The sequence below is a fragment of the Gadus morhua genome, chromosome 16, assembly GCF_902167405.1.
Source record: "Gadus morhua chromosome 16, gadMor3.0, whole genome shotgun sequence".
Taxonomy (NCBI): domain Eukaryota; kingdom Metazoa; phylum Chordata; class Actinopteri; order Gadiformes; family Gadidae; genus Gadus; species Gadus morhua.
Genome location: NC_044063.1, coordinates 5,354,742 through 5,377,348, shown reverse-complemented (window position 1 = coordinate 5,377,348; position 22,607 = coordinate 5,354,742). Strand labels below are relative to the sequence as shown.

The window sequence follows — 22,607 nt, the reverse complement described above, 5'->3', positions numbered from 1 at the left end:
GGGGAACATATCTTTGGCGATGTATATGTCACGGCATCCGTGATCGCCTGGCCCCAAGGCCCTTCTCGTCCTTAGAAATGACTGTTGAAAACAGCTGCTGCCAAGGTTACCTGCTTTTTTTGGAGGCGCTCTTTGACTTGAGCTGGCATCAGTATCGCACGGGGCTACACACACCTGCCATTCCACTGCATGGCGGTCGCAGGCGCTGGAATAAGTTGGTTGTGTTCCCCATGAGCGAGTGGGTGGTAATATGTGTTGTATGATCGTCAACATAGTAAACAATGCCATTGTATCCCTTTTACTGAAATAAGACCTTAATTGTAAACAGCAGTAAAATCCAATGGTTTTGCAAGTCTCCCCCCTTCGAATGCAGGCATTGGGGCATCCGGGCAGTGGTGGAGTGCATCTTCCGAGAGGGGGTTAAACTTCTTGGACACTAACAGTATAACACAACGTCGAGTGTGAAGTGCGGATGTGTGGAGCTCCTTCTGGACAGCCGTTGATTTCGAAGATCGCATTCCGAGCGAGAGTTAAACTTCCCGGACAAATATAGTACAACACTACGGTGTGTGTGGATGTGCGGAGCTCGAGATTTATTTTCAAGTTCAAGTTAGGGTTAAGCCTCTCAGTATAACACTGTGTGCAGCATTTCCTATACAATGCTGCTCATTAGAAAGCTCATAGACAACAATGTTAATAAATTGTTTCACAAAGTTGTACTGGGTCTTAGCACGCCCCCTCCTTCCAAGAATTCGCCGCGCAAAACACATTTATAAAACTTTTAAAAAACGTGGTTTTACGGTTCAGCCATTTCACAAAGCGCAGGAAAATAAAAATGCAAATTAATCAATTAAATCTAAGCAGATCTGCCAGCACTTTTCCGCAGTGAGAAAACCCAACAAAGTACCATTGCAATGAAGAAAAGAATTCCAGCGAAGATAATGAGATGCAGTGCCTTACAGCCTCCCCTGCAAGGGGCCCCCACAGTTTTTCAAAAGTGGGTGCCATGAAGACATGACATGTCTGTATCCCAAGATACTTTGAGAAGATTAAAAGATTCATAGTTCCCGGTGTGTTTTTAGCATTGAGTTGTGGTTATACTTTCCATCTAGATCGCTTAATAACATAATATTAATCGTAAACAAGGATGAACCCTATTTCATCAAACATGATGCATCTTAGCTCTTACGCACTGTTAGGGCCTCATGTCGTGCAGTAGGTGCCCAAGTTTTATATCCCCGCCCCTGCTCTTCAAATAGCCTGAGTCCACCACTTGCACCCGCAACAAACACCTTTAAAAGTGTGTACTACATTTGAAATAACTTTATAGAACAAGCTTTATAGAGCTAACATAGCTAAGAGTTAGCATCGCTAAGAGCTAGAATCGCTACGGAAGGTAATTCGTGGGACTCTATCCTTAACTCTTTTTCTGTGTGTGTGTGTGTGTGTGTGTGTGTGTGTGTGTGTGTGTGTGTGTGTGTGTGTGTCCCGCTGTGAGAGACAGAGCTGATGAACGACGTGAGGCCTTGCCCCTGGGGAGGAGAAACAGCAGCATGTCACAACTCCTCCAGCTGTTACCACACACACACACACACACACACACACACACACACACACACACACACACACACACACACACACACACACACACACACACACACACACACACACACAGTTTTAAAATATTGAATTTTTCTGCGGTGGAACACAGCAGCTCAGTGTGAACGGGAGGCCAAAACGGAGCACATATTTCCATTTAGTCTCCATAATGCAAACTGTGCTGTCCATTTAGAGTGTGTACTGTGTAGTTGTGTGCAGTGTGTAGTGTGTGTAGTGTGTCATTTGGGGTGAATTCAGTGTTTGGCAGCCTGGGGTCTGTTCTGTTCACCTCAGAACACCCTGCCAGCTCAGTGCTGATGTTGGAAAACGTTGTTAAAATGTGTAAAATGTTGGAATGAAATTCACGCTGTGCTCCGTAGGGTAGGTGTGTTGGGGCGGGGGGGGGGGGGGGGGGGGGGGGGGGGGGGGGTATTCATCTGAACAGTTTGAGGAGCTAAAGTGGAGCCCTCTGTGGACATTTGTAACCCAGAGCGAGCGAGGAGCGCTCCCAAAGTCGGTGTTCTCCACGGCTCTCCACCAGCCTCCTGAACAGTATAACTACAAGTTTAATTTGCTCTCCTCCAAGAGGCTTACATAACGTCAACAAACCAGAGTTCGACAAAAAAGAGCATGTTAATTCATTAAAAAAATATTTATATTTTCTCTCCCCAAGCCAACTCTTTCTTAAATAATTACAATGTTTAATTTGGGCTAATTTATATTGCATACAATACCGAATTGAATAATAACATCGAGGGGAAATAACAGTAGGAGCAGATCCCTGATTGCTTAAAAGGTTAATAGATTTTTTCTTTTGTAATTGTTCTAAATTTCCTTTCTAATTTCATTAAAATCCATCTGATTGAGACTGTGTACATATATCCATAATATTACCTCCCCTTTCATCCCATAAACTCAAGCCTACCTGACATCGTCTTCTTGAACGATTTACTGCTTTAGCTCACATAATAAAATCAAACCCTTTAACTTCAAACCGACCTTAAGCCAGACTGAGAAACTTCAGCCACTTGACACAAAGCTATCGCTAACTGTCAGTAATGTAAATATGCCGGAACATTCAGCTCCTTCTCTCCGGAGCTGCCAGCACTTGAGTGGACCGCAGCGGCTCTATGCGAGTCTGGACCAGAAGTGCTGTGACCTCGACAGAGAAGCTCAACACGTCTCACTACATTCAGACCCACGGTAAAGGAGACAAGAATAATTGTCTTCACATTTCTAAGGGCATAAACAGGAGCAGAAGACATTGGCAATTTCGTTTTGTTTTAAAATGAAAAGACACAAATTTAAAAATCCTTGACAGTTTTCTAATTGTAAAGATAATTTTTTAAAAGTACTCCATGTATTGAATATTTAGTACGGCATTGCTTTGAAGTGTCTATTCTCCCCGAAAGACTTAAGGACGATTATTTTTTTTTAATACTTCTGCTCAAAATGCGTATTATTTCGTACCAAACACATCAAACTTTTGAGTAATTTGCATTGAAAGAAAAACTTTTCATGCCTTCAACGCCTCCACTTAAACGCGGTAAAGCTGCCCGCTGCCATAAGTCCCGACATATTTTCAGCATAAATATTTTGCCATCATAGCCTACATTGTATTACTTTGCAGTGCTTTACCGAGGAAAATAACATAGATCCGTACGTATACACAGGGTTGGTTAATACACAGAGTAGAGTCTGGACCAGAAGTGCTGTGACCTCGACAGAGAAGCTCAACACGTCTCACTACATTCAGACCCACGGTAAAGGAGACAAGAATAATTGTCTTCACATTTCTAAGGGCATAAACAGGAGCAGAAGACATTGGCAATTTCGTTTTGTTTTAAAATGAAAAGACACAAATTTAAAAATCCTTGACAGTTTTCTAATTGTAAAGATAATCTTTTAAAAGTACTCCATGTTTTGAATATTTAGTACGGCATTGCTTTGAAGTGTCTATTCTCCCCGAAAGACTTAAAGGTCCCATGACATGCTATTTTATGTATTCTTTAATATAGGTATTAGTGGGCAACTAACACAGTATTCAAAGACGTTCCTGAAATTCAGCCGTGGTGCAGAGTTACAGCCACTCCGAGCCAGTCGCACATTGAGCTTCCCCCAAATGCGCTGTTTCGATGGGCGTGTCAAGGAGGAGGGTGGGGGTGTGGCCCTGAGCAGCTTGCAGCCAGGGACGGTACCATGCGCTCTGTTTACAGTGGATGTATCGCAATGGCGAGGCGCAAACAGCCTTTAGCCGTGTTCTGTAAATATTCTAGAACACACGGGAGTCCTGGAGCTCTATATCTAAATATTATCATATAGCCTACACAGATATCTATATCATATAATACATATTATCACGGCCAAAAGCTGTGTGAGACGATATTCCGACGTTCCTGGTTCTTCAACGTCCACATCAATGTGAATACACACACTGTAACGCAAGTGTTTCTTGTCGGTTCTTTGACGTGTCTTGTATTTCCACAACGAGACTGTCGTGGGGGTTATCTGAGCCATGGTTGAGAAGGAATTGGGGGAAAGGAACTTTGGTTTGACTCGCTGAAGTAGGCTACATGAACCGCGACATGCCGCGAGGCACCATCGCCCGGCAGCGGGCAGCCGGCAGCAGGCAGCGCGCAGTTCAGTCGACTTCAGGTTGATGTGAAAGTGGAAGAACCAGAGACGTCGCAGAACCCGTCAAAGTCGTTTGTGATTCATAATATCGTCTGGAGGCGCACACAATATGTTATATGATATAGATATCTATGTATTATATGATATTATTTAGATATAGAGCTCCAGGACTGTAACGCAAGTGTTGTACACTTCCTTGTTATTTGGATAACCGTTAGTTGGTGTGATGGCGCATAACGCGTCGGACTCTCGTCTCTGGTATTTCTACAACGAGACTCGTATTGGGGGTTATCTCAGCCAAAGTTGAGAATGAATTGGGGGGAAGGAACTTTGGCTTTGACTCCCTCAAGAACATGAACCACGACATGGAGGAGAAAGGGATTGTTGGCGGCGAATGTCTCCCGCTTGAGCCCCGCTGAGGGACCACCGCCGGAGGCGGAGGTGCCTAAGCGCTGCCCGGCAAAGATCCCTTTCTCCTCCTTGTCGTGGTTCATGTTCTTGACTTGAGGGAGTCGAAGCCAAAGTTCTTTCCCCCCCAATTCATTCTCAACCTTGGCTGAGATAACCCCCAATACGAGTCTCGTTGTAGAAATACCAGAGACGAGAGTCCGACGCGTTATGCGCCAAATAACAAGGAAGTGTACAACACTTGCGTTACAGTCCTGGAGCTCTATATCTAAATAATATCATATAATACATAGATATCTATATCATATAATATATTGTGTGCGCCTCCAGACGATATTATGAATCACAAACGACTTTGTCGGGTTCTGCGACGTCTCTGGTTCTTCCACTTTCACATCAACCTGAAGTCGACTGAACAGCGCGCTGCCTGCTGCCAGCTGCCCGCTGCCGGGCGATGGTGCCTCGCGGCAACCGGCGGCATGTCGCAGTTCATGTACTTCAGCGAGTCAAACCAAAGTTCCTTTCCCCCAATTCCTTCTCAAACATGGCTCAGATAACCCCCACGCTAGTCTCGTTGTGGAAATACAAGACACGTTAAAGAACCGACAAGAAACACTTGCGTTACAGTGTGTGTATTCACACACACACATGTGGCGCTCGCACGGTCGAGTCTCATTGGCGGGCCAACGTCTCTGGGCGGGCCAGGCAGAGTAAGGGGAGGAGCCGAGATTCCTCATGACGTCATGAGCACAGACATTCCAAATCAGCGCGCTTGAGCCTCTGTTTTTTCAAAGGCGAGCAGAACAGCTAGTGCTCGTTTTACACCAAACGCAAGTTTTAGCCACTGGGGGACCATAGGCAGGCTAGGGGAACTCATATTTATGTTAGAAAACCTCACAAAGTGAGATTTTCATGTCATGGGACCTTTAAGGACGATTTTTTTTTTTTAATACTTCTGCTCAAAATGCGTATTATTTCGTACCAAACACATCAAACTTTTGAGTAATTTGCATTGAAAGAAAAACTTTTCATGCCTTCAACGCCTCCACTTAAACGCGGTAAAGCTGCCCGCTGCCATATGTCCCGACATATTTTCAGCATAAATATTTTGCCATCATAGCCTACATTGTATTACTTTGCAGTGCTTTACCGAGGAAAATAACATAGATCCGTACGTATACACAGGGTTGGTGAATACACAGAGTAGTGTCTGGCTTTTAGCCTCAGAGGCTTTTAGTTTGCGACGCCAAGGAGACTAAATAAAGTAATTTCCAGCAGTGGGGATCTATCACTAAAGGCCAAATAGCTGATCGACTTTGATGGACTCGAAGCTTTTCATAAAGCCAATAACAGGACTGTGTTCCTGGACCAGCGCAGGGCAGAAAGAAACACAAATAACAGCTTCCTTCAAGAGAGCCAATCCTACAGTCGAGGACATTACATATGTTTGGTCAGATGAATTTGAAGGAAAGCAATTCACCACGATTAATGACAGCAAACCCACTCCAAACCCATAAGAAATCAGTTGGCCCAGGGACCCAAATGCAGGAGATATTGTTCAGTTAAAGGTTTGAATGTGGTGCATGGCTTCGCTGACCCAAAACCAAAACCATGAATAAATGTCCTTGGAGGAATGTACGCTAAATGAGTTCCCTAAAAAACTGCTACATTTCTAAAACATTGCCATCCTTTAAAACAAGAGTTGGTGATCGCATTCACGCAAAAAACAACAATGAAACTTAGAACTCGGGATCTGATCTACTAATATGATATAAATAATAAGCAGTTGGTACTTTTGGTACTTTTTACCATTGCTGCCAATCAAATCCTGAATGATCCAATCACAATCCCTGCTTTGCTAAATCCCACCCTAATTCCCAGTTTCACTTCGAAAGATGACTCATGTTGAAAGGAAAACAAACCCTGAATGTTGGTATGTACCGATCACCCAAACAAAGGGTTGGAAAGTACCGGGCTGCCTTCTTACTCAGTGTACGATTATTTATCCTAATCTCAACCTTTAACCTCCGTGTTTTATGGCCATGTATCCTTATTTCACTTGAAAACACAATTAAGATTAGTGTCCTTTTTACATTGTAATTACACGATCCAACCCCCTGTAAACAAGATGATAAACATTAAGGACATGCTGTTGCATGTTGTTACATTGCAGTATACAGTTCTCACATGTGTAATTACACAGTAACAGGACACGAATAGAAAGTGAAACCGTAAAGATGAATATATTATTCAGATTACAATCTTGACAGTTTGACCTATCCCACTGACTGACGGTTTGGAGAAAGTGTCATGATTGTTTGAAGCGGACTGTGGACAATGTGAGCAAACCCGGGGGGGTATGTAGTGAGTTCTCACCTGGATCCACTTGTCAGGGACGGCCATGGCCAGGCGGTAGTCAAAGCCCAGCCCCCCTTCCTCCACACCGCGGCAGAGAGCTGGCATCCCAGAGACATCCTGGGACACACACACACACACACACAGATTTACACAGGTAACAGACACACACATACACACACACACACACACACCCACACCCTATTTAAACGACCTATCTAATAAGATTAGTCAGTTGGTTGCACATCAAGCCAGCTGTTAGCTGGCCTTGACCCCGGAGGACTCTGGAGTAACGACCGGGGGTCCACCTCAACTCTGCCACAGTGATAATTGCGGCAGGGTAGATTGTTGATAGGATTTGATAGGCTAGCTTCCTTAGCGCTGCTACTACGGCAACGCCAACACAGGCGTTCTCCCCTCCTGACGGAACACCCTGGAGTGAGCCTCCTCCTAGCCCAAAGCGGACGTAGCGTGCGCAGACGGTGTGATCGACTGGCATCCTCACCTCTGCGATGGTGATGCAGGTGGGGTACAGCGTGTGCAGGATGTGATTGGCCAGCATCAGGTAGACCAGAGAGTCCTCGTCCACCTGCAGACCGAAATACTCGCTGTAGTCGCCCGAGAAACCTACGGCTGTGACACAGAACAGAAGGGAGCGACTCAGGCGTAGGGAACATCAGCGAGTATATCACTAATAAGTCACAGGGAAACATCTCAATGGTTACAAATGAGAAGGCGGAAAGAGGGTTCAGAGAGAACTGTGTAATCTGTGAAGGTTGAGGAACATCTTACATTAGACAAATCATTTAGCTTGCAAAGTGTGTGGCATCAAATGTTCATTTTAAAAACTAATCTTAAAGGTTGACTACATTAAAAAAAAAGGCAAAATCACAACCCTAGGTATTCAGGTTTTTATGAAATGCCATATAGAATAGGCCTGAATGTGAATTATACCGTCCAGGTAGCATATTAAAATGTCTGTTGAGTTATGTGTTGGTTAAATATTGCAGCCAATGTTGTTTGTTGTAGGTTGAAGAAAAATAGTCCTCAGTAATTTTCTTAGCCCTGGCTCCATTCCTGATAACAAACCGTAACCCAAACACATTTTATTCTCCAACAATTATTATTGTATAAAATGACCATGTTATACTGCACTATTTTATTATGCAACACTTTGACTTTGATAAGACCAAAGGTCCAGAGGGGAAGTCAGGTTAGACACATTGACTGTGATTCACAACTGAACCGAAAAGAAGAACACATAACACCGTAGGCAAGAATAAGACACAAAGGGATAAAAACATTTCAAAGTAAAATTTCAAAGACTTAAGAAATAGCTTATATGATAACAACTAGAACTAGACAAACACAAAATATAATTATATCGATGGCCTATATGTTCTTGAGAACACAAGAACTTTGAAAATATTGAGTCCACAAAAAAGGCTGCTTCACTCATTATTTTTGTTAACATAGGATTACTTTAACAAAAACAATGTTGCTCTACGTGTCCTCATATCAACTGAACAGCACAGCCTGAAGTCCCTTACCTAGCAACATGAAACTGGAAATTATGATTGGCTGTTAAAATAGATTCTGGCTGTGGGTGGAGCCAGAGACCTATTTCTAGTTCCTTGCTTTCGGTTTCCTCCATTCTACTCGACTTCTCTGCCAGTCAACAGCTCATCGTCTCGGGAAGAAAAACCGATCAAAATCATGAAGATTACATTCTGTGCAGTGGCTGTGGCCCTGCTATTGTGTACTGTGGAGTCCAAGGAATGTAAGTACCAGCCTAAAGATCTGTTACAACTTGTGTATGTTGTCATGACTCGGCTAAAATCAGCTTGAAAAACCGAATACAGAAATAATGTTCTGTATTCTTGAGAGATCTACCTAATTCTATAATCGCATTGTGTTGCATAGTTAAATATATCAATAGTTTACTTTTTTTGTTACTTTACTTGCTCTTTCTTGTGTGATCGGCTCGGTGGAATTCCCCTCAAGTTTAGTTTCACTTTGACATTTCCAACTACGACACAGTCTCTATGGCATCATTAAACTCACTGCCAGATCTACATCCGCACTTTGAAAACTCTTCTTAATATTCTCTTCAAATGACCCAACTTAGCCTACATAAACCCATTTCAGTATTGACTATATTGTTGTTATATGAGGTCACTCTATGCACGTCACAATGAGAGAAAGTATAATAAATATCAACAATTACAGTTCAATAATATCCTTATTAATCAGACGAATATAAAGTAATTGTCGACCATGTACGACGTCCTCCAGCTGTGCCCAAGGTGCAGGTGTACAGCAGCAAGCCGGCAGAGTTAGGCGAGGCCAACACCCTGATCTGCCTGGTGCAAGCCTTCCACCCCCCAGAGATCACCATCGAGCTGCTGAAGGACGGCGCGGTCCTCCCCAATGCCAATCAGACCGACCTGTCCTTCGACAAGACCTGGCACTTCCACCTGTCCAAGTTCGCCGACATCACTCCCTCCAAGGAAGAGTCGTATGCGTGCCAGGTCACACACATCGGCAAACGGACAGTCCACGCCTGGGGTGAGTCAGAGTCGGCAGACATTTTGTTTTTGTTATCACAACAAACGAGACAACTTCATTTTGTGAGTGAACTGCGCCGCGTTGTTCATCAGTGGCTAATGGCTTCAGATCGGACAGTTGTACTGGTGTTTAAAATGTCACTAGAAAATAAAGAATGGGTCCACTTATTATCTAATTATTTAATATATTTGTTTATTAAATTATTGAGTTGCTTCTGTTTCTCGCAGAACCCAACATGTAGACGTCAGGCGTCGGTCATCCGGGTAAGTCCCAGTTCAACGGATTCCATTTTCAAAAATATTTAGACTGATGATTATCATTTAAAATAATAATGGTATGCTTGTGTTTTACAGAGCCATAAATCTGGTTGCAGCCTTTCAAGAAAACTTCTAATCCTGCACTACTCTTCAATAGAAAGACAATGCTTTAATCTTCCTTGCAACAATATGATTTGATTAGATTAGATTAAGATTTACCTTCCTATTTCTTGTAAATCAAGGGGTCTAGATGTGGGATACTTTATGGGTACATTCCAAAATATGGGGAAATTATTTTACCCTGCAATAACCACTTTTCTACAGTTACAAAACTTGATTCCTAAATAAATGTTTATGTTGTGTCTCTTAGTACTGAAATTTGACAAAGGATATTAAAGTAAGCCTGAACTATTTTGTTCACAAGATTTATTAAATCAGATAAATAATAATATGTGGAAACTGTATTCGATTTCCTTTTATTAATATAACCAATAATAAAAAAAATACTAAATTGCTCTTGATTATGTTATTTTTATGTAATGTTATGATTCAGTAAAGATGAGTTAAAAGTAAAAATATAGGAACATCAATTATATTTGTAATTGTAAATTTGCCTTAAACCAAAATGTTGTCAGCATGAGAATGCTGCTTAGCAACAGTCCCTGGAAATATTTGATTGGTTGCTTTCACTTTGGCTTTATAGAGGTGTGGTCTTGTAATATGATCACCAACTGTCGTTTGCTTTTGTTGTGGTTACCCATATCCGTGTTTGAATCTGACTGCGTATGAAAATCAGAATGAGATAAAGGTTTGTACCTAAACAAGGAATTTCAAGTGTGTCGTTTGTCATTTAGAAAGTCAATTAAATTAATATTCCATATAAGTGTTATGGCTTTAGGCAGGTAAAAGTGGAGATTTAAGACAGCCGTCATCGGTGTGGGTGTGAACGGAGACCTTCTCACTGACTATTTGCATCGTCTCAGGGCGTACAGGAAGTGATGTCATATGACCGGAAGGCCTGGCTGCGGTCCAGACAGGACAATCAGCTCCGCTACATTAGCTTAGCATTGATTGTCAGCTGTCCTGGTTCTAGTTTAGTTTCAGTCCTGTGACTACTGTACTTCCTATCTGCCACAGTGACTTTACTCAGTACTGAATACCAATCCCTTTTCTAAATGAAATCCCTTCATATATGGATAATACAGATAGATAAAATGTTATCTATGTTGTAACATAAATAACTATATATATATATATATATATATATATATATATATATATATATATATATATATATATATATATATATATATTTAATCGCGATTAATCACATTAATGTCATAGTTAACTTGCGATTAATCGCAACAATTATTCTAAATACCTCTTGATTTCGTTCTGCTAGCCTTTTAGTGAGATCCGAGAGTGTTGAGAAGGACAGTAAGAAGAGAGACCCGCAGTGAATTCAACCCGGTCCACTTGACATCGGGTAGGTGCATGACAGTGGTAGGCCTGCCGTAAAACTTCAATAGACCAGGCTTTTATTTGTTTCAATCATTGAACTTTCGAACAAAACTATTGCTCAGCAAAGATGGGAAATACAATAACATTTATTATTTAAACCAGTATGAATATTCCTACCGAACGTAGGCCTATACGCATTACCAAGCTATCGAATAACGCGCCCACACACACACACACACACACACACACACACACACAAACACACACACACACACACACACACACACACACACACACACACACACACACACACACACACACACACACACACACACACACACACACACACACACACGGAGTGGTAATTGGGAGAGTCAGGAAAATTCCCGGTGGGCCATTAACGTTTCGGGGCTGTCGGGCTGATTACTGCGGGATAACAATATTGCGCATATAAAAGTTCCATGCAGCGAAGTCTGGCAGCCTGAGCTGTGCGCCCGCAACCTCTAACTCACTCAACAGACGCAAACAAGTCGATTTTGTCTAGAGGGGAGTAACTGAGCGGCCCCTCCCGAAGTGGTACAGCCCAGGTGGGCCTTGAACTGCGATTGGTCGGAAAGACGTAACAGCTAATGACAACATTGAATTCTTGTGCAGGCTCGATTGACACACAAACACACACACACTTTTAAGGAGTTTTTCACCCGCTCTGTATCCTTGCTTGCCCCAACAAGTTTGTGCGGCGTGCTTTTTTTTTGTTTCCGGTGTAGATCCGCAATGGTGTTATAGTTTTTCTAACGTGACTAGTTGTTGCTACACAGCAGGTGAAAAAAAACGACAACGTTGGCCAAGCCAAAAGAGTGTTAATCGCGCGATAAAAAAAATTATCGCCGTCAAAATTGGTTTGCGTCAACGCCGTTAATAACGCGTTAAACTGACAGCACTAATAATGACAGATATAATGACATAGATCAGTCATTCCCAAAGTGTGGTCCGTGACGGTACTGCAAGTGGTTCATGGATTCATTTTACCGGAATTTACAGAATTCCTATAAAATATGTGGCATCCGTTGTGTGCAGCCAACTTTATTTTAACTAGCCTGTTGAACTGACGCTATGACCAGTTATTTTTATTGTTAGTAGACCTTTTTTTTTTTTCACATATTTTATTACGTGCATTATGAGGTGGTCCGCGTAAATTCTTGATTACAAATAGTAGTCCACACACATGCAAAGTTTGAAAACCCCTGACATAGATAATACAGACACAGACAGACAAACCGATGTGGCATACATGAACAACTTTAATCCGGGGTCTTCCATGAAGCTAAGGTTTGGATGGCTTGCATGCGTGTGCATGGTACGTGCGTGCGTGCGTGCGTGTGTGTGTGTGTGTGTGCTGGACCTACCGATGCCGTGGTGATGGTAGAGCATGGAGGTGATCCCATCGAACCTGAAGCCGTCAAAGCGGTACTCCTCCATCCACCAGCGAAGGTTGGACAGCAGGAAACGCAGCACCTCCCAGCTACAGCCACAAAAGAAATACAATGTGTAGATTCATGTATACAGGCTGCATCTATACATGTATATAGTCTAATGCATCAGGACGGATGTTTGTCTGACGGAAGTCTAGACAAATGCTTACACGCCGAACGACAGACCCACCCACAGGAACTCAAGGTCACACGCCGTAAAGGTAGAGTGAATCCTAGAAAGACTCCTTCCCTCTCTCCTCATTTCACCCCTTCCTCTTCTCCCCCTCCGTCTCCTTCTTTTCTCCCTTCCCCTCATCCCCCCACACCTTCTTCCCACCTCCTCTCCTCCTCCTCCCCCATCTCCTCCTTTGGCTCCCCTTCCTCCCTCCTCTTCCTCCCCACGCTGTGGCGCTCCATGACTTAAGGCATCACCGCCCAGCATGGAGCACAACAGGGGGGACAGGGGCGGTCACCGTCTTTACAGTACAGTAGCTATGGCGGCCGGCAACGCAAACGGCGCCGCCATCCCCATGGCAACGCGCCAAATGATATTCTGGGCAAGGGATCCTCTTCCCTCGTCTTTATTTCATTCTATATCACATATATATTTATATTATCACCGTCTTTGAACTGATAGGATTTCCCGCTACACTCTGGTAAACAAACAGCTAGTGCGCTGGGAATTGAGTTCCCGCTGCCGAAGATGAGATCAACGACATGCTTGGACTGCCTTGGGACCTCTCTCTGTCTCTCTCTCTCTCTCCCCCTCTCCCTCTTTCTCTCCCTTGTCTCTCTCTCCCCCCCTCTCTCTCTCTCCCCCTCTCTCTCTCTTTCTCTTCCTCGTCTCTCTCTCCCTCCCTCCCTCTCTCTCCCCCTCTCCCTTCCTCTCTCTCTCTCTCTCATCCGACAGGTCACAGGAAGAAGAACAACATTACAACAATCATGTGGGTAAGAGCCGACAGAAGCCCGTTTGCGGTCGTGTTATCGTGGATTCCGAACTCGAACCTGCCACCTCGCCTGCAACAGGCATCCTTTAGAGGGGGGAGGGGAAACCTCAGGAATTTCTGAACTTCTTTGGAAGGATAAAATACAACAAAAAACGAACTGACACAGAGGAACTCGCAACGCAACCCCCGTCTCTTCCAGGGGGCACATTGCCATGGATACGGCGGGTTGAACCTTCCGGCAGCTGCCGTCTGCCACGCCTACGCGTGTGTGCGTACATATTTGTGTGCGTGCTCGAACGTGCTTGCGTGCAACCAACAAGAGATGATTCCCCCCGCTGTCGCAAGAACCCGTCTGCTTGATTTAATTTGTATTTTCTAACAGACATCCACAGAGTGTACATGCCTAAATACTTGACCCCAAACCCAAACACACACCTAACAACAACAACAAACAGTTTCTCACTGTTTAAAAAAAACGACTGCTAAGCCGAAGCACCAAGTAGATCGAGGCGTGCGATGTTCCGCGTGGTGTGACCCGTCTTCAATTCACCCGGACCCTCCCCAGGGAAGAGCTCACATCCTGGGGTATGGAAGCCCCCCTTGATGGGGCCTGTCTGTGGGGGCGGGGAGTGGGGTGGGTGGGGATAAATAAACCAGTAGCCCTAGTCAGGCGCTTTATGTGCCCTGTTTCTAAAGACCAGGCTCGGTGTATCCCATTGGGTGTGAGTGTATTATAGTGTGCGTCAGAGATTGTGTGTGTGTGTGTGTGCGCGAGTGTGTGCCTATGTATGTATGAGATATTGCGAGTGTGTGTGCTACGGTCTGTGTGCGTGTGTGATACTGAGTGTGTGTGTGTGTGTGTGTATTACTGTGTGTGTGTGTGTGTTTGGGTGTGTGTGTGTGTGTGTGTGTGTGTGTGTGTGTGTGTGTGTGTGTGTGTGTGTGTGTGTGTGTGTGTGTGTGTGTGAGTGTTACTGTGTGCGCTGGTGCCTGTGTTTTGGGGGGTGGGGGAGGTTAATGGCTGGAGAGAGCCTGAGACAGCGAAAGACGAAACCTAGCCTCTCACGCGAAGACCCCAAGCACCACTCATCACGCGGTCCAATTACACCGCGGAAAGAAAAGTTACGACGACAGCGGCTATACCTGCAGGAATTCCCTTCCTATCTCATCTAGGCCCAAATTAGTTCATCATTTAGCATGCGCCGCCGTGTTATAAATTAGCATAGCAAAAGACGCATGAATTGAGAAAGGGATCGGAAAAAGGACAGACTGTGACCCACTTCTTTTAGCTCCCGCTCTTATTGAGTGAAGTGCTCGGGTTTGTCCTTCTGTGAGCATGCTAACGCACAGGTAATCCATCTCTTCAGCCATTTGTCACACCGGCTCCCCTCTCACCTGCTACAGCCGCGGAGGCACGGCGCGACAACAATCCCTCAACTCAATTAACACGAGGCCCGCGCCCTGTGCCGCTATCCATCACCCATCTTAATTCCTGCCGTACCGCACAGTCGCCGGCTTGACCCATATTATGGGATGCCTTCTCCGTGGCACGGCGGGATGGGGAGGAAGATAGCAAAGCATGTGTTTCTGGAAGTAGTCTTGATCGGTGGAAGAGAGGGAGGAAGTGTGTGTGGGGGGGGGGGGGTAGTCAAGGTAACTTGTCATGACGGCCGTGAGGGAGATTTAAACCCGGGACGCTCGCCGCATCACAGTTAAGAAGCGCAGATAAGAACAAATAAATTCCCCGGCGCTGGCAGGTCTGTTCTGTGAGCTCGCGGGGGGGGGGGGTGGGGGGTGTTGTTTGAGCATAATGCCCCAAGACAGCCTGATGAATGGCACACGTTTTGGAGCAAGCGAGAGGGACGAACATGCCTCCCCACTTCATTCCATTTCCCTGCGTCCGCCCAGCCCCAGTTTATTGAGCCCATAACCCATTTCTTGTGTAACCCATTTATGTAAATTGGATGAGAGTTTATTGATGTCACGCGGACCACTCGGACGACGGCGAATCAGGAGCTCAATAATTAATAACAAGGAAATGTGATGGATCACTTTGACCTTCACCAGGCCAGCCGCGGAGCCTCGCATCCTGCTGCGTCCGCCTCCAAGTGTGGGATTTAACACTAAGTTGAAAGGTTTAAAAAGCACTCTGAAAGCCAAGAAGGGGATGTTATATTCCCTTTTCGTGGGTTTCCCTCCGAGAGTAGATGCTTTAAAGAAGGATCGGCAGAGCTCCTCGAGGTGTTTGAGATCTTACTACCCCGTGCAGTCCCGATATAAATCAGAACCAGACGGTTTTATTTGCCAAAGCACAAACGTACAAGGATATCCTCTTGGTAGAAGCGTCAGCGTGAGTTCAGGTTAAAATAGACACCTAGAATATAATGCTAAAATATATACACAATTATAAATAATCAGTATCTGCGGTGTATTTATGCCTTACAAAGAACTCCAACCGGCTAACAACTCGGTAGTAGGAGCTAAGCTTGTTAGCTCGTTAGCTCGTTTCACTCCCCACAGCAGCCTTGGCAGCAGGGAGGTTTGGCCTCAGTGTGGCAGCCAGGAGCAGGGTCTCCCCAGGGTCCTAAACACCGTCAGCCATGGGCCTTTAAAAGCGGAGCGGTAGTTAAGCTCCCGACCCCTAGCTGTGGGTTCATTGATCGAAGAGCAGGTACCGGAGTGTGGTCTGGAACCCCGCGGGAGAACCCCGACTTCAATAAATAGGAAAACTGGGACAGCACAACAAGAAGGCAAATCTTTCCTGTTTGTTGGTACAGCAGCCTGGGTTCACTATTACAGGCTACCGCATCTGTTTTCGCCGTTGTGCTTGTAATTATTACAGAACAGTACTTAATATGTCTGTAATACATCATTCAGTCATTAATAATTGCTTCCCGTTTGTCGTTAAATTATCATTTAAATATAGTGTAGGTCAATAAACTTAAAATGTTTAAGGAGTTATCACACGCCCCTGGTTGGCATGTTAGCTGCTTCATTTGTGCTACATGATGGCGTATGATTCAGGAAAAAAAACTATTCTAAAAATGGATCGTTTGATACTAAACATTTCTGGCAAGTACCTTACCAAACGTATTTGATGGTTGGTAAGTGGATATGAAACTTTAAATATTTAATAAAATAAAATATTCAAGACAGGTTCAATAAATTGAATAATACAGCCTGTAACTATAGTTACACTATAAATACCCTGATCAACTCTGCTGGCTCCATCTCACTTGTCCTACTGTGTAATTTCCTGTTCTGTCGAAGTCAGTCTTTTATTTACCAAAAGAGCAGCCATTGTGGCCAATGAAATTATTGAGACAACGCCCATGTCCACATTCATAAATCAAGTAAGAAAGATACTAGCTGCCAGATGAAAATATAATAAGTTAGAAATGTATTGGAACAGCGGCAGTTATACACTCTTGCATTGCTGCTAATACTAATTAAACATGAGAATATGCATCTTATTTTACTGTTAAAGCCTGTATTGTGTCTCTTGGTATGTCCATTATGTTTTGAACAATGCTGGAGGCTGTTAGAAAGCACATTTATCTGAATGTCTTTTATGAGAAAAGATTGTTTACAAACTTAAAGAATCCAATTTATACTCTGAAAAGGTAAATGTGTCTCTTAATTCCTTGGATTTATAATGATATAATCATTCAGTCATTAATAATTGCTTCCCGTTTGTCGTTAAATTATTATTTGAATATAGTGTAGGTCAATAAGAATAACAATACTTCCTCAGCAACCTGCCTTGGGCCTACCGGGAAATGAAAACCCATTTCAGTGCTCGGGTGGTAATTTGCCTTCATCCACCATTTGATTATAATAACAAGCTTAATCATGAGCACAGCGAGAACCACAGAGATCCTCACATAAAATACACAAGACGCTTATCGCCACACGCGCGCACGTGCGTGCATGCGTGCGTGTGTGGGTCACAACCACATCAAGGAGGGAGTGGATGTCCCTCGGCAGTCAAGTGCACTACCGGGCGCCAGGAGCAGAGGACAGAGGGCGTAGAGAACAAAAGGTGGAGAGACCTTGATGCCAGATCCTCATATCTCAACAATTTACACAAAGGCGGCGGGAAAATATATGCGAGCGATCTTGAGATAGAGATAGAGAGAGTTAATGAGAGAGAAACAGACGGAGAGAATATGAGAGAGAGTGAGAGAAGGAGAGAATAGGCGAGAGAGAGAGAGAGAGCGAGAGACACAGACAGACGGACAGAGAGAGAGTGATGAGTGAGAGTGACTGAGTGAGTAAAAGAGAGAGACATGAGAGAGACTGGAGGGGGAACGGCTGAAAGAACCGACCATCAGATCTCTCAGAAGTCTTTCTTCTGTTCTGTACGCAGGCAGCAGATCCCAGCCCAACGCCGGGGCAGCGCCCGCCCAGGGCTAAAGGCCCAGAATCCCCACCGCTTTGCCATCCCAAATAAAACTGTTTGAAAAAACGTATAAAAAAAAAATGAATTCATCCGCGTGATGGACAAATCAATCATATAGATGGGTATGCCGGAAGGGCACTTCATACGCCAACGCTGAAAAATCACCTGCAGTACAAACTGATGTACTTTAGCGTTGGAGGATCGCAGTGACACTCAGTGCTCAAGTGCCAGGCCCTGCAAACACAAGTGGGCACTTGCCCTTACCGGGCCCGTGACCGCGCACAGCAGGGCCCCCAAACCCTGGCCCTCAGAGCTCCAGGACCCAATGGGCCGCACCGCCTGCTCTACCTAGAATTACAGAACTGGAGGTCAAGTACTTAGCCTTTCCCGAAGATGAGGGAGGGAGTTGGAGAGACAACGAGATGGACAGAGAGACAGAGAGACAGAGAGACAGAGAGACAGAGAGAGAGAGAGAGAGAGAGAGATCAGCTGAAAGGGCCAACCATCAGTCCTCTCAGAAGTCTTACATCTTTGTGCAGGCATCAGAGCCATACAAAAAGCCTGCTAGCCCGCTAGCCCAGGCTCATGCTCATCAGGGGCTGACCCAAGGTGTCCTTGACCCTGAGGGCCGGTTGAAGTAACCGTGGCAGGATGAAAACAAGCCTCCTGCTCCGCGTTCATCCAGACGTTTATTGGACAACACATAAAAGAGGAAAGTCCAGTTCCTCGTCGCACCCTGCCGCTGTCTTTCATGGCACCACACACGCACATAAAAAGATAAGATATGTATATACGAACGCGCTGCCCACAGGCGTATTAAACTGGATATTGCCGAAGCTGACATCAAGGTCTGGGAGATAACTAGCTGCCATAACATCACACAGCCGTGATCAGTCATTCAGGCTGTCGCTAATTCACTATAAAAGTGAGTGACTTTCAGAGTCAAATAAAGTGACTCTCAGGGCCTTCTAAACTCGGACCAATTACACTGATAGCGACGGCTCTGTGTCCTCAAGAAACCTCGGCCGAGGCCTTACTCCGTGTATCTCCCCGGGCCGGCATTTTAATCACCGTCAACTACTTCAGCCACTTTTTAGCTGCGCGGGAAGCCCCGAGCTGTTTACCCTAGCTGCGCTTGCATTTGATGCATGTCTAAAAAAGCCTGATTAAAGTTTTATAATGAATTTAAACACAAACCCATTCCCAAAAGGAAGTGGTTGGGTGGTTAGTGAAGCGGTGCCGAACTGTGGCAAAAAAAAAAGGGACAAAAATAAATAAACCCATACATCTCTCCGGGTTCACCGGTATCATTCAGTTCCTGTCGGCTTAATAGGGGCATCATGGCTGGCTTCTGATCAGGGCTTCCAGCGCCGCCCAGGCCTGATTAAAAACCCAGACTGGATTCCGGGGGGCTAGGTTCCAGGCCACGCTCCGAGGTTAATATCCTCTCCGAAGAGACGAGCGTCGAAGGCTTGACACGGAAAGGCATGTCCAAACAACATGCAAGAAGGAGGGGGTTGAGGAGACAAATGAGGCGGGCTATGCTACGGCGACGGCCCTCCGGGGCTTTCACAAATGACTCCTCTCGCGGCTTCCAGTGGCGGCGTGTGTCTGCAGCGGCTCTAATGAGCGCTCCTGATGCGGGGGAAGCTCAATAACTAATGGAAGTCGAAGGCTTGTTCTCTTATTACGGCTCAGAGGCTGACACTAAGCATTGGGTAATGTATTGGAGTCCCGGCCGTGCCGTCTCAGCGCCCGGCGCCCTGCACGCTGTTCACGCCGCGTCTGATAGGACCCGGCCTCCGGCTGGAGCCGTTTCGACCTGCCGCCCGGGGAACACTTACCCGGCGACACAGGACAGGCCAGGCTTCTTCGTTAGCGGGCGCCCGCGAACAACCACAACAACAACAACAACAACAACAACAACAACGGTCGATAGTGTTGGTGTTTGAGAGAACACGGCGGCGGCGGCGGTCAGACAAAAGACCCCGCCACCACTCCCCCATCCCCGCACACCCCCAGCGCCACCAGTCCCTTCATGTCTGTCCGCCCACGCGCCTGGAGAGGATTATCAGGATCATTTCGACGTCTTGTGCGATGCCGGAGGGCTCTGCTAACAACGTAACATGGTCCTGTCATTATTTAGGACCATTTAAAGCCCAGCGACAAACGGTTGAATAGTGCATCTGAACGAAAGAGCCTTTGATGAGTTTAATCCACAATTAAGGGACCCGTTCTTATAAGACGCTGTAAATACACAGCCATAATCCCCACTAAACACTACAGAGATCTGATTAATCTGTCTTTTTTTGGGGGGGGGGGGGGGATAAACACACACACCGCTTTTGACCTTGACAGAATGACGCTGGCCGTTATGAATCTTAAGAGGTGATTCAAGGGGGAGCGTATCACTTCCTGTTTGGCCTCATTTGTCAACTGCCACGTTGCTTATGAATTTGGCTGAAATCTAAATACATTAAAATCAGATTTCTCATTTGTTGACCTAGCTCCCAAGGGTAAAACAGTCCAGCCCATTTTGATGGATCGTAAATGTTAATGGAATGACTCTTATTTGTCCAAGTTCACTCGCATGCATTCATGTTAACATATGTCCATTAATCACCACGGAGCGAACAGTTTGCTATAAAATAAAATAATCCATATCACAAAAAATACTTGGAAATGGCATATTTGCCATGATTTATGGCACAAGGTTAGCATGCTCTTACTTTGGTTGCTCATGTAATACAGCACAAATTATCCTCAGAGTTTAGCAGATAAAAGACAGTTAACTCCGACATCACCGGTAATCAGAAAAGAAGCGACTACAATCCGGTGTGGTTGCATTCCCCCCGCATTTGAAACGACTACAAACTTTTTAACATTTTAATTGCATATCCTCGTTAATTAACTTAATGGTTCTCATAATGACCCTGCTCAACATTCACTCTGATTAGGTTGTTTTCCCCATCTCCTGATCGTCCTACACAATCTAGAAGATGGAGGTCTTCAGTCTCTCCATGTTTAAAAACAAAATGCACCGACATAGCGTTGCACAATATGCTCAACAAAGTCAAAATGATCCCAACCTGGCAAACACTTTGTGCAAATAATCAGGCCCAAGGCCTACGGGCATATTTTGGGCAGCTTACCATCCACTGTTCTGGAATCTGTAAAGCTGCTTTTTTGGAAATCAACTGTTTATTCATAAGGTTAGGTCTTTTGGGGATAGTCATCTTGCCTAAGGACGACTAGAAGTTGACTGCAAACATTGGAAATCAAACTCAGAAACCTTTCGGCTGAGACTCAAACACCGGCCTTCAACAGCATTGTAGTTAATAGGTTAGACAATCTGCTCTACCTACTCCCACCGTAACCTAGATCTGACTTCAGGTCAGGTCACTCAGTTAATAAATAAACTAGGATATGCATTGAAATCATGGTTTTAAATGTGGGGTGTTTAACAAAAGCATGTGTTTGCAGTTGCTTACAGATTTTTGGATGTTGTGGTTAAAAGCAGGATTTGTTCTGATCGATCTAGTAACAATAAATAATAATACATTCATTTGTTTGCCACCTTTCCGTACACTCAAGGTCGTATGACAGTGAACTAAAAATAAACCGAACCAGAAATCCGAAAAGACAAAAAATATTTAATACAACAAAGAACATTCTATTAAAAAAAAAGAGGCACTGGGAAAATATCTATTTCCATTTGAAATATTAAAATGGAAATGGATTCAAACTGAGAGGGTTAATCCGAGCAGATGGGTTTGCAGATGGGTTTAGAGAAGGGTTGTAACAGTGAGAGAGAAGGGAGAGGAGTGAGAGGAGTGAGAGACTAGTGAGACAGAAATGACAGAGTGAGAGTAGGGAGAGAGTAGCGCAAGAGAGAAAATAAAGAAGTCAGAATAGTAAGTCTTACTGGCAGCTGAATGTATTTTTTTTGCACAATATGTCAAAGAAAATGTACTCAGGCTATTTCTTCCACGGTACAGTCAAATGTTAAGTGTCAATTATCCTCTTTGATAAAAAAATTCTGGTTATTTTTTGGGAAAGAGTTGGTGAAGAAGGCTTTTCAATCCACCTGTCCCCTATGCCTGAATAACCTTCAAAATAAGCTTACTGTGTCAGAGTTTGAGACTTTAGGCATGTTCAAATCAGTGGTTAAAACCTTGATTGAATGAGGTGCTTGGATTGATCTAAACATGTATGGGGTATGTTTGTTTGATGGCTGGATTAGGCAGCCTAACCTGGCCCGAGTCAGATTTCATGTGTTCACAATGGCATGCCCTTTTGATGAGAGGCCTGTTGATATCGGAGCGCAAATTATTCGTGCAATCCACCGGGAGCGATTAATAAGACCACGGCTCGACATCTTGGCATATCCGGATGACTTTTTGCTGGAGATATAACGATTCTCGCCCAAATCTTTAATATATTTAAATAGCCTTCTCCAGCCTTACATAGCCAACACTACCAATCGAGGACTTGGCCTCAGTTT

General features: G+C 44.6%; 2 protein-coding genes across 2 annotated transcripts in view; one reads left to right on the top strand and one right to left on the bottom strand.

The window, feature by feature from the left end:
• Positions 1–22,607, bottom strand: part of gbe1b (glucan (1,4-alpha-), branching enzyme 1b) — a 92,360-nt gene that overhangs the window by 43,744 nt on the left and 26,009 nt on the right. The window contains exons 8-10 of the mRNA XM_030337070.1: positions 12,689–12,804; positions 7,502–7,629; positions 7,018–7,116 (exon numbers count right to left, since the gene is read on the bottom strand). Coding sequence (XP_030192930.1) covers positions 7,018–7,116; positions 7,502–7,629; positions 12,689–12,804 — 343 coding nt within the window. The remainder of the gene's footprint in view (positions 1–7,017; positions 7,117–7,501; positions 7,630–12,688; positions 12,805–22,607) is intronic.
• LOC115528770 (beta-2-microglobulin) lies at positions 8,592–10,649 on the top strand. Its single transcript, XM_030337071.1, has 4 exons — positions 8,592–8,776; positions 9,292–9,564; positions 9,792–9,827; positions 9,918–10,649. Exons 1-3 carry the CDS (start codon positions 8,713–8,715, stop codon positions 9,803–9,805), a joined length of 351 nt encoding a protein of 116 aa, XP_030192931.1. The 5' UTR covers positions 8,592–8,712; the 3' UTR covers positions 9,806–9,827; positions 9,918–10,649.

Coding starts and splice junctions, on each gene's coding strand:
- LOC115528770 (XM_030337071.1), top strand. CDS start 8,713: ATGAAGATTACATTCTGTGCAGTGGCTGTGGCCCTGCTATTGTGTACT. Junction 8,777..9,291: donor TACTGTGGAGTCCAAGGAAT/GTAAGTACCAGC, acceptor GACGTCCTCCAG/CTGTGCCCAAGGTGCAGGTG.